Source organism: Carassius auratus, chromosome 47 (assembly GCF_003368295.1).
Source record: "Carassius auratus strain Wakin chromosome 47, ASM336829v1, whole genome shotgun sequence".
NCBI classification, from domain to species: Eukaryota; Metazoa; Chordata; class Actinopteri; order Cypriniformes; family Cyprinidae; genus Carassius; species Carassius auratus.
This window is the reverse complement of record NC_039289.1, coordinates 12,094,464-12,107,386: the sequence shown is the minus strand read 5'-3', so window position 1 is coordinate 12,107,386 and position 12,923 is coordinate 12,094,464. Positions and strand designations below refer to the sequence as shown.

Sequence of the window (12,923 nt, the reverse complement as noted above, 5' to 3'; positions counted from 1 at the left end):
ACATGGCATTTGAGCTGGTACACCGCTATCGTTTGTGAAATCAAAATGATGGCGCTGTGGGTGGAAGCTTACAGATTGAGGGGCGGTAATATTATAATGAGATCCCTTTGCACATCACCAAGGGAGCGGAATCTGACTCCTCATACTCTTGAAGAAAAAGGCTTTCCAAACAAAGTAACTGGGTTAATATTTTTCACATTTCCTTGGTTGGTAGATGCACTGGGGACCTGATTGTAGCACATAAAACCAGGAAAAGTCAGATTTTCATGAAATTTCACCTTTAATAGTCATTAAAACCTAGTCATTTTTCAAAACCGTATGTAATGGACAAATGCACTTCTGTAAATTTGAAACATATTTGAAACAAGATTTATCATTATTTGTCATTAAATCAACTGTTTGGGAAACTTAAAATCTAAAACATTAACGGTTAAGTTCCAAAACACAGAGATGCTTAAGAAGTGAGTGGTTAACTGCAGTTGCTCAACAACAAGTGAGTAAAAGACTGGAGTAAAAGGAAGGAAATAAGATCATCTGATTTCCTGTTAAACCTTGACACCCCATTTCTTTACCCATGTTTTAACTTGAAACAAATGCAGTTAATGTAGGCGCTATTGTGATAAATGGTTTAAAATTAAGTGTGCTTGCCTAACTGTACATTGTTCTTGTTGTTTTACTCTAGACCAAAAAGTTAATTATTTTGAAAGTTAAAGCATGGACTTCAGAATCGCATCAGTGATCCTAATTCTACACATTTCAGGTAAGATTATTGCGTTAATAGATTGCAGTAATTTCATTAAAAAATATATGTTCCAACACAGACTAAAGATATTTGAGACTTTAAGGAGAGATTCCTCACTGCTCTGAGAGTGAATCACTTGGTTTGTCAGAGCAGCATCTCTCTATAAATGCAAACCTTCGGTTTCAGTGTTATATTGTTATTTTATTTTCTTCCTTTCTTTTTCTTTCATATTTTTCTTTTTAATCAGGCTCTCTAACATTGGACCATCTCTCTGTGAGCTGTGAAAATATTTGTGCTCTGAGTGAAACCAATGTGCAGTTGAAGTGCTCTTATGACGACGCCAACATCAAATCTGTGTTCTGGTTCAGCGAGAAACAAAGAACAAACTGGAGAAAAAACAATGAGCCTGAAGATTTGACTTTAGACTCCGATTACTCAGGACGGGTGAAAGATGAGATCTCAAGCAGCTATTCAACGCTCACAATATCAGACGTGAGAGAGACAGACTCTGGAGAATATCAGCTCATGTTCATCATGAAGGATGGAGTTAAACATCTCAGCTCAGCGGCCGTCAGTCTAACAGTCACAGGTGAAACTGAGTCCAGATTCTGAACACTTCAGCTGCTTTTATTTGTAAACTATACATTTTTAACTTTATTTCAGACCTGCAGGTGAGGATGAATCCTGAATCTACAGACCGGAGAGATCAGAGAATAGAACTGACCTGTGAGACTTCCTGTGATTTGACGTCCAGTCCTCAGAATTACTACTGGAAAAAAAATGGACGATATAAAGAAGATCTTAGTCATTTTTCACCCGAAGCTGGTGCCAGTTACTCATGTTTTCTTACTAGAGATCTTATGAACTCCTCCTCTCCTGTATGTGAGTGACACTTAATATTTTTATTGAATAAGCACTAATATAATATCAGTGTTCGTTCACAAATGAAAATAAGAGGACACATATAAAGCTATTTTCATACCAAGATTAATGTTTGTCATGTAAATTCTTTGTAATTTCCACATTTGTGTATCTAAATAGTGTCATTACGTCATGAAATTATGTTTTTGGAAGAAAACCACACGGACTTAGTGTGCCATTTGAGACAAGGAGCCTATAAAAAAACAGCCAGAGTATTGATTGTTGTTCTTGTCACTTTGATTTTTGCCACAATACAGCACTCCACAATACAGTTTCATAGCAGCTTTAAAGAAAATCATAATGTTAATTGTATAATGCATTTAACAAGTTTTAAGGCTGGGTGATATAAAGTATATATATATATATATAAAGATGACACAAGTGATCATCCAGATTTAGTTCCAGCTGTATTGTATTATAGTGAAGGTTTTTGTATGGCTTTGTTTTATTTCTTTGGTGTTGAAATCAGGTGCATGTAAATGACAGAAAACCCTATTCTTGGCCACATGTCAATGTTCATGGATCACTGGTTCTTTAAGTCATAAAGATCACCGTTGGGTCCCAACTGCCTTTAATTTAAAGGAGTCATATAATGTTGCTAAAAAACATTATTTTGTGTATTTGGTGTAATTAAATGTGTTTATGTGGTTAAAGGTTCAAAAACATTATTTTTTATTTTATTTTTTTACAAAGCTCATCATTCTGAAAAGAGAGGTATGCTGTAATTGGCCAGCTATCCAGTGCGTTGTGATTTGCCGAATACCTCAAGTGTGTGACAGAAATGTTATGCCCCTTACTAACTGTGATGCATGTCGCTGTAGGAAAACCAGCGCCACAAGACAAAAACAATAAAACCCATTTTAAAACGAGCCATTTATTGCATCCAGTGGTGACCTAATCATGGATTATAGTGACTTATATTGTTTTTTATGCATTGCTTTGCATCGCGCTGCGTAAATATAAAACCAAGTCTGCATTTGTGATCGGAGAAACAACAAACAACAAGCCTTACTCTACACCAGTTGTTCTCAATTCCAAGTCCTCGTTTGAAGTGAGCTTTGTGCATAATCTGTGTTCCAATTGACATGGTCCCTACAGAGTGTTTATTGCTGCCTAATCCCTGAGCAGGGGAAATCTGTTGAAGTTTACCTCACTTCTTCACACACGGACAAGTGTGCCATTATATACTGTACATTACCTCTGTAAATAAATACAATTGAAATTAAAGTCTCTCACACTTTAGTGCTTTTTGAATAGAACATATACATTCGCTTCGAACTGGTATCATGATGGAATGTCCTGTGATGTCCACTTTGCAGGGCACTTATGTTTGAATAGAACAAATGTCTGAAGCGATAATAGAAATTTACAAAATTTGCAGAGTAGGGGCGCAGGATGACTGAAATTGAGAACCTTCTTTCTATTTGTAAGCATTTGCACAGCGTTATGCAAATCTTCCCACATCGTGTTGTAGATGTGAGTTACCATGTTAGAACGAGCCTTTTTAGGGGGTGTGGTTAACTCTTAACTTTTATAAAGAATATCTCTTTGAGTTTGAGACTTTAGTCGTTGCAACTTTACAGATATTCTTTATGCACCAAGAGCTTGTAAAACACCTAAGAGAAAGGAAACTTGAAATCGCATCATATGACCCCTTTAAGCAGACAATCATTCGTTTTACTACTGTTTTCTCAGTTTCCTCTAATACCAACCAAGATGCAGGGTGTTCTTCCAGTCGCTGTGTGTGTGTTCCATACTGATCCTAAGCAGTGATAGAGATAGTGTGGGCTGTGATTTAGTGGGCTTTAAAGGGATAGATCACCCCCCCCCCCAAAAAAAAATGCTGTTACTTTACTCGCTGATTTAAAACTCAAGTGGCAGTAACTGTTACTGTTACTGTTCTACTGAAGATAAAGTAACCTATATCTTGTATTTCCTTAGGGTGAGTGAATTAACAGTATTTTTTTCATTTTTAGGTGAATTATTCCTTTAAGGGCACTGAGCTTTGCCAGGGCCAGCAAAATAGTCTGTGTGTGATCTGCTCTATGCAAGGGGCAAGGAACTCGACCGGAAGTTGAAGTCGGGTGGGGGCTGCCATCTTTTAGCAGAACTTCACTTGCGTTAGCATTCCCATTGACTCCCATTCATTTTGGCGTCACTTTGACAGCGAATAACTTTACATCTGAGGCGTTTAAATACTCTGTTTGTCCATTATTTATTTCTAAAGATATACAACAATGTATAAAGGGCTCCATTACCTTCTATGTTACATTATGGCCCCGTATAAACAGTTTTTGTAAAAAATAGGCTAACGATTGCGTCATAACCACTCGGCTCTCTGTCGCATTACCGTACAGACAGGAGGAGAAGCTCGCAGGCAATTAACTTAATATGGCGTACTGGCGTTACATTTTAAAATACTATACAAAATAATTAATCAGAATACTTACTCCTGCTCACTCACGCCAAAGAACTCCCCGCTCAAGCTCGCCGTCTCTGCAAGATTAACGATGGCAGTTTGCACGCACAGCCACTTAGAAGATTTACATCTGTCAGACAGGTTGCTGACGTCGTCAAGCTTCGTTTGAGTCTGCGCGTCAGAAACGGAAGTGCTAAAAAACGCTAAAACTGGGTTTCATTTGTCTCAACTGAGTTCCAATGGGGTCGCTGTGTCCATTTCTTTTACTGTCTATGGCTCTATGTTGTAGTTTTATGTACCAGCAGCAGCTCCATTTATGTGACCAAAAGCTCAAATCTTATTGGTTGGACAGTTTACTTCTCAGTTTACTTGGGCGGGAAAGAGATCACAACCCCTCCCCCTTAAGCAGCCATTGAGTCAAATTAAAATGTTTTTCAAGTTGAATTTTCGCACGGAACATTCATCTTGACGTGTACAGACCTTAACTGTAATTTTCACAGCAGTAATCTGTGTCTCTTTCAGGCATTTCTAAGAGTGGCTGCTGGGATGTGACTTACTCCTCTAGAAGAGTCTGTGCTTTGGTCGGCTCAACAGTAGACATTTCCAGCACATACACACATCCCTCTGATCATACTGTAAATAAAACATTCTGGCATTACGTTCAGCCTGGTGACTTAAAGGATCTGCGTGAGGAGCATCAGTTTTCTGGTCGTGTGGAGTATGTGGAGAACAAACTGAGAATCAAAGAGCTCAAGATCAGTGACTCTGGAGAATATCGATTCAGGATCATCACTAACTTAAACCGATACTCTGGATCACCTGGAGTCATTCTTACTGTGACAGGTAACTGATCATGATATACTGATTGTTCAAAAGGTTTCCTCTATACTTTCTAATAGGCTTTTTTTTCTTTCAGATACGCTGGTGAAAAGCAGTCCATCTGTTATTTCACAGGGACAGGAAGTGATATTAATCTGTTCAACTAAATGCACTCTGAACAACAAACATACTTACATCTGGTACAAGAACAGACGACAGGTAACAGATGGATTCTCTAAAGACAACAAGCTGTACCTGGACTCAGTCAGCGATGAAGAGCTTCACCAGTATTCCTGTGCTGTAGGAGGTAACACATCTCTCATGATACATGTGCTTCAGTGTGAATGTTTGATGAGTTCAGATGAAGTGCATTAGATTAAGTTAGTGTTTTAATATCATAAGTATCTTTTTTCTGCTTTGAGTATATCAGAGTTTGTTTCATGCTTCTTGTTCTTGAAGGCCCAGTAATCCAGATACCTGCGTCAAACACAGCTTTACTGAGCTCTGTAATCATACTCTCCGTGTTTCTGATTCTTGCACTCGTAGGAGTCCTGTGGTACAGGTAACAGTTTGTTTTTATCTGTTGTGTCAGTTTTTATGGCTTCTGTGCAAACTAGGGATGTGCACTACAACTAATTTCACTGATGTTTAAACCGGCTTTTTGTTACCGGCTAGTCTAAAAACAAGAAACCCTCAGAAGATGGTTGAAAACATTGCGTGTTTATACGATCCACTTGAAAAACTTAAACTATGAATCAAACAGTCAAATGATTCCAGATAGCTCATTCAAATTGCTCTTATTTTTCCATGCACCAAGTTGTTAAAATTTACAACACTGATGGAAACAGAAGCAGACAGGATGAATGAAAATTCTGTGCAGTATGCAGCTGTGCACATAGACACTATTTTATAAGAGATTATACAGCTAGTTACCTTTCATTCATAATTTTATTCATTTAAAGTGAAATTATTTTTTAATTTGCATTTTTAATATGCTTAAAGACAAACCACGTGCAAGTTCATCAGTCAGGCGAGTATTTTCTCCTTAAAACTGTGGTGTGTCAAAATGGCTGTTTGAAGTGCCTAATTCCTGCCATCTCAAACATGAAACCATTCCTGTCGTTTTTATATCTGGAAAAAGGTTTCTGTTAACAACATGCTTTTGCAGCATTGAGTAATGAAGCTAATCAAGAGTTCTTGAATGCAGTGGCCAATCAGAAGCGCTTAAGTTAGTCAAAATCCACTCGCCGCTTAAAACGTTCTGTTCAGTAATGAGTTCTGTGCAGTAATGAGTTCTGTGCACTCCCAAATCCTCTCTCTATAACAAACAAGGTGACACAACGTAAACAAGACACACACTGCACTTTGATTATAATGTTAATGAAATTCACAAATTCAGTTTCAAAAATAGTGAATGGCATAGTGATAAATATTAATCCAAGATTGTCACTGCCTTTGTGTAGCTTTTACTTTAGCATTTACTTCTGTTAACTGTGAACTGTGATGGTCCGGGTTAGTGAATGAGTTAAGGTGGGAACTAGGTAGCATATTCATGGATCTGCGTATACTCAATGAGTTAATGGAGTCAGTGGTGGATTAAGGCATGGGCAACATGGGCATCTGCTCGGGGCTGCATCTTGCTGGGGATGGCATCAGGCGCCTGGACCAGAAAAATAAATAATAAATGGAATGCTCTATCAGGTTTTTACCGCTCATTAGGGGGCCATGTCAAAATTTATTTTAATACGAATGTATTTGTATTTAACTTGATCAGTTTATTAAAAACATTGTAAGCTAATCGAATAAAATATTTACAGAAAGCGAGCAAATAGCATTTAAGTTAAATGATCAAAGAAAATATGACTATAGCGCAAGTTCACGCACTCTCCAAAAACTCCTGTTATAATCAGTGAAGCTATCAACACCGTGAAATTAATCTTTTAATGGCTGGTGATGGTTAATGTGATGTGGTTTTGGAATAAGCTTGTTTTGAAGCTTAGTTTAAGTTGGTGGATTGTTTGGATTGAGACGAAGAAGTCTTTCAGTCTTTTAGATCCATATTTTTTTTTTGACATGATGCCTTTTAAACAGGAGGAGAAAGACTAATTCATCTCGAAAACATGAGGATAATAACCGGCGTGTAGAGGTGAGAGGATTTGAACAAACAGATTTAATTTCACATGCACATGCTGAAATATATTTTGCGTTCGGTCACTGAGATTTTATTTTCTGCCCTCTTTTCTGCTCAAACTCTTAGTCGGGTTCTGCTGCACTGGATGATAATGCTGCAGCCTTGTCTACGGTTCCCACAGAAGTTCACACTAATGATCAGGATGTTCATTATTCAGCTATTAATTTCAAGAAGTCTCACACAGAGAACACATCATCAGCTCCTACTGTGGTACACTCAGCCACGGATGATGTTCATTATGCTGCGGTGAAGTTCAGCTGAACCTTAGCTAAGCTCCAGCTTAAAATAGACCTGTACAGTACTGAACAACCCAACTGTTGCTGTCAGCTGTATTGTGACCAAGCTTTTGCTCATATCACATGTCTATGAATGTCCTGTATATTTGCAAAGTTTTACAGAATTGAAGTGAAGTGACATTCAGCCAAGTATGGTGACCCATACTCAGAATTTGTGCTCTGCATTTAACCCATCCAAAATGCACACACACAGAGCAGTGAACACACACACACACTGTGAGCACACACCCGGAGCAGTGGGCAGCCATTTATGCTGCGGCGCCCGGGGAGCAGTTGGGGGTTCGATGCCTTGCTCAAGGGCACCTAAGTCGTGGTATTGAAGGTGGAGAGAGAGCTGTTCATGCACTCCCCCCACCCACAATTCCGCCCGGCCCGAGACTAGAACTCACAACCCTTCGATTGGGAGTCCAACCCTCTAACCATTAGGCCACGACTTCCCCATAGTATCCATTTCCAACCAAGTATGGTGACCCATACTCAGAATTTGTGCTCTGCATTTAACCCACCCGAAGTGCACACACACAGAGCAGTGAACACACACACCCGGAGCAGTGGGCAGCCATTTATGCTGCGGCGCCCGGGGAGCAGTTGGGGGTTCAATGCCTTGCTCAAGGGCACCTAAGTCGTGGTATTGAAGGTGGAGAGAGAATTGTACATGCACTCCCGGGACTCGAACTCAGAACCTTTCGATTGGGAGTCGGACTCTCTAACCATTAGGCCACGACTTCCACAGAATGAATACTTGTTTGATTCATAGGTGCCCATAGATAATGTTTTTTTTATTTTTATTTTATTTTTATAAACTGTTCTGTTCATTAAAGAATCCAACTGTATCATGGTTTCTGCTGCTTAAAATTGAGCTTTTCCGTTACAGAAAATAATGAAACATATTATTATATTATCAAACAATTATTCTAATTTTAAATTAATTCAATGTTTTTTAATGTGTTTTTGATCATATAATTGCAGCCTTGGTGAGTATAATCTGCCCCCTAATATTTAAATGGTAGTTTATATGACACAGGGTTTTTATATTTATTTATTGCGTTACATGTAATTTACTATCATAAAATATTGTAGCGTATCAGACCCGAACCAGACAAATTAAAGAGTCGATCAGGACTGTGGTTGAAACACAAGCAGAATTCCTCAGAAAGGCAACAGGAGGTTGTAAATCATTCCTAGTGCCACAAGTCAGAAGCAAGATAGCCAACCAACCAACTCTTTCACAGAGCAGCTTCTAATTAACACCATTAGACAATTTCAATTCAGAGAAGAGATTGTCAAATTTGGGGCAAGTAATTGAGATGCAACACCGGCCATCACATGTAAAACCATAAAGGTAATAAAGTCGATCCTTGGATTGACTTCCCCCACCCAGCAGAACAAGACTGAAATTCCTAAGGGGGCCTTTTAATCTCTGGTCTTCACAGAACATCCTTATATCAGATAATGGCACAGAAACTGTCTTTTCTAGATATAAATGGACCAAAATGAACTCAAAATGATTTTTAAATGAATATCAGTCCATCGCTTAAATCCATATTCATTTATATGTAACCCACACATTTGACTATCATGTTATTAATCACTTATTGTGTATGTATTTTAATAACTATTTGATAGCTTAAGGATAGATATTCATGTTTAGTATGTTTGTGTTTGAATATGCTTGCTTGAAATGTTTCTGACCATCAGTTATTTGTCAAATGTATAATATTTTTGTTATAGGAATCATGTCCAAAAATATACACTGCAAGAATGGGAAAATTTGGACCATGTGTTTGATAATATAACATAGGATTTATGATACCCCGAGCAAAGACAATTTCTAATTGGTCAAGACAACATTTGAGGTGTGTTGTCCAGTTTAAATACTCAGGACACCATCAAATCTTGCTTTTAGCTTGCGTTTAGCTTTTGCTATCAGTCATGCCAGTGTAACCCCTCTCTCCCGGGTCCTCTCTGACGCTCCTCACACTCGCTCCGAGCGGGGCTCGAACCCGGGTCTTCCGGCATGGGAGGCGGACGCACTAACAAGGAGGCTAAATGGCTACAGCCACTAGCGTCTGTCGCTAGTGCGTCTCTTGAGATCGGGGAGTGAGGTTTACCTGCACAGCACTACTCGCTGGCCTCCGTTACACTCACCCCCCTAAACCTCACTCCCATCCTGGTCACGGCACCAATGTAACCCCTCTCACCCGGGTCCTCTCTGACGCTCCTCACACTCGCTCCGAGCGGGGCTCGAACCCGGGTCTTCCGGCATGGGAGGCGGACGCACTAACAAGGAGGCTAAATGGCTACAGCCACTAGCGTCTGTCGCTAGTGCGTCTCTTGAGATCGGGGAGTGAGGTTTACCTGCACAGCACTACTCGCTGGCCTCCGTTACACTCACCCCCCTAAACCTCACTCCCATCCTGGTCACGGCACCAATGTAACCCCTCTCACCCGGGTCCTCTCTGACGCTCCTCACACTCGCTCCGAGCGGGGCTCGAACCCGGGTCTTCCGGCATGGGAGGCGGACACACTAACAAGGAGGCTAAATGGCTACAGCCACTAGCATCTGTCGCTAGTGCGTCTCTTGAGATCGGGGAGTGAGGTTTTACCTGCACAGCACTACTCGCTGGCCTCCGTTACACCAGCTTATAGCTTTTAGCGTTTGCTTTTCAGCTACTGCTTTTAGTCAACACTTTTAGCGTTCTTTGAGCGCGGTTCCAGCGTGCGTCGGCCTGCACGTCTGCTGCTACATAGCCACGATGAGAAGAAACACCACCTAGTCTTGTCAGACTTTACTTTTGTTCTTTTACTTTAGTTTCTTTTTTTTCTGTTTGAGAGTATTGTGTTCTGAGTTAAGTTTTGTAATATGTCTCTGAGTCTGACCTCAAGTGCCTGTTCAACTTCAACCAGCAACACAACTCCGCGTCTTCAAGATGTCCGCTTCCCAAGATGTCACTTTAGCGACTACTGAACTTCCAGCCAATCAGCAACCTCGGGAAACCCCCTTCTCAATGACAACAAAGGGAACCCCTTTACACAGGCAATGCAAGTACCTCAAGACTGATCTATACTGGTGTATCTAAAATAATTTTAACCTCATTGAGGAACTCAATCCGAGGGTTAATTAAGTGATTGATGGCTGTTCATGTCTATGCAATTTCACGTATTGTTGTAAACTTGGGATTCCACATTTTCATTCTCTTAAACTCATCCTTTCCTAACTTTCTATTTTCCTGCAACTTTTATGAATGTGAGTGCGTGTGCTTATGTGTTAGATTAGTTTGTATGTCTTAGATTTTCTTATAAAGCTTTATTCATATTGAAAAGAGAAGTATCTTGTGTTTTCTGCTTACAAGTTAATGTCTTAAGCTGCCGATCTTGGAACAACTTTTGGAACACGAAAAAGCCTTTTTGGTGAATTGCATTAGTTTTTTTTTTAAGAAATTAATTTGAATGAATTATTGTACTTTGTTTGTACTGTGACAGGAACATTGACTGTATAACAACACAGGACTAGGATAGACTAGGAAACAGGAAATTGATAAAACATGGGATCATGGGAAATGTAGTCCAGGGTGATGTGTAATGATCTGTGTGGCGTGAGAGTCAATATAATGGCAGGGCAAGTGCATGGAAGTCCATGGACAGGATTAGTGACAGTTATGTCTTTTTCTAAATACATTTTGCTCAATTTAGATTTCTACTTTATTTTAATTGAAAATGAAAAAAAAAAAGATGTAAAAAAAAACAATTTTGCAAATCTCTTTTAAAATAAATGTTAATTTAAATAGGTCTTACTCACTACAATAAATAAACAAAAAAACAAAATAAATAAAAAGTTTATCATCAAACTCAAAGGAAGTCAGTATGACCTATTTAAATCATAGCCTAAATCATAAGCATCCTCTTTCTTTGATTAAAAAGTGTTTTAGTAAGAAAAGTGAAGGAAACAAGATCAGCAGTGTGTTTCAAAATGAAAACAGACTGTTGAAATTACAACGAACATCTGAGAACAACAGCAACATGTAATGTATGTAAACCCAATAATTCATTTTTCTAAAATGTCATTTTAAACCTCTCTTTCTAACGTGTTTTGCTGTATTCATCATTTGACTGTAATGTCCCTCAAGTGTGTCACAGTGAAACTCAATGAGAGTCTTATTTTCATACCACCAGAGGGAGACTGGCACAGAGATTCACCTTTTTCTCGACTAATTTGGTCTAGGCCTATATTACTTTTGTATTGCTTTTGTATATTAACATGTTTTTAGAAATATTTTATTTGTTATTTATAATAGTAGCCTATTGTGATGATTTTTTCGCGACCCAGATTTTTTGGTGCCCCCCCCCAAGCACTTGGTGACCTACGCGAAGTGCGTGATGTGCGTGTGCGGAGCGCCGGCCCTGTTTACGTCGAGCTCGCAGCATTCTCAAGGACTCCTCTCACCCTGACCATGGACTGTCTAACTTCCTGCCCTCCGGGAGGCGCTTCAGGAGCCTCCGGACAATGACCACAAGATTTAGGAACAGCTTTTTCCCTAAAGCTGTCTCCTTGCTGAACTCTGCCCTTTGACACTCCTCAAAACCCCTGACACCACACACACAGACACCTCCCCCTCTTCAACACTGACTGATTTATTTATTTATCTACAACAAGCAAAAAACAGTAACTTGTTATTACTTGCACTACTGTCTGTTCATCCAGGAACACTGAATAATCCATTTGCACACTGAAATATTTTCTATGCACTTTAGTGTCCATTGCAAGGAAGCCGCAACCGCTCTCAAACTGTTCATACTGAAACTGTGTTTGAACATCCTTTTTAGTTACGATTTGTCAGACACTTACAGCTCTGCTGTTGCCATCTCCACCATCATCTCGTCTTAAGCCGTGGTTACACTACAGTTCAGACGCTGCACAGTGACTTTTAAACACAGTGACTTTTAAAAACTCTGCATGCAGCTGCTTATAACACTTTATTAGGTACGGCACTGGTCATAGATTAAGTTTGTAGACAGATGAAATCCTGTACACAGGAGCAGACGCTGAATTCAGTCAATAAGTCACTTAAAATATTAGAAAATGTAATATTTTGTGACAAAGCAAGTTTCTCTTGGGTTATGAAATATCATGCGGTTGGACTTGTGGTGATGTCATGTGGTGCAAAATGAAAAGATATTTATAATTAATTCATTACATTAAAAAATTATAAAACAAAAATGCTTTAAAACATATTTTAAAACATTTTTGAAGATGCTGAAATTCACTCGCTCATATTCAGGGTGTCAAGAAAATAGTTAATTTAATAATGATTAAAGCCTATAGTCATTTTCCAAAACCATATGATAACAAATGGATTAATGTACATTTGAAACATGTTTTAAACAAGATTTATCATTCAGCCAAGTATGGTGACCCATACTCAGAATTTGTGCTCTGCATTTAACCCATCCGAAATGCACACACACAGAGCAGTGAACACACACACACACACACTGTGAGCACACACCCAGAGCAGTGGGCAGCCATTTATGCTG

The 12,923-nt window shown here is 39.2% G+C and overlaps 1 protein-coding gene and 1 long non-coding RNA gene across 2 annotated transcripts; both read left to right on the top strand.

Annotated features, from left to right (window-relative positions):
- Positions 1 to 565: 565 nt before the first annotated feature.
- On the top strand, positions 566 to 4,933 carry LOC113064573 (uncharacterized). Its single transcript, XM_026235425.1, has 5 exons — positions 566 to 760; positions 990 to 1,331; positions 1,406 to 1,567; positions 4,605 to 4,651; positions 4,748 to 4,933. Exons 1-5 carry the CDS (start codon positions 715 to 717, stop codon positions 4,931 to 4,933), a joined length of 783 nt encoding a protein of 260 aa, XP_026091210.1. The 5' UTR covers positions 566 to 714.
- Positions 4,934 to 4,965: 32 nt separating this feature from the next.
- On the top strand, positions 4,966 to 7,488 carry LOC113065120 (uncharacterized). The gene is made up of 4 exons (XR_003278936.1): positions 4,966 to 5,208; positions 5,361 to 5,463; positions 6,993 to 7,047; positions 7,159 to 7,488. It is a non-coding gene; the product is annotated as an uncharacterized LOC113065120 (long non-coding RNA).
- The last annotated feature ends 5,435 nt before the right edge of the window (positions 7,489 to 12,923 follow it).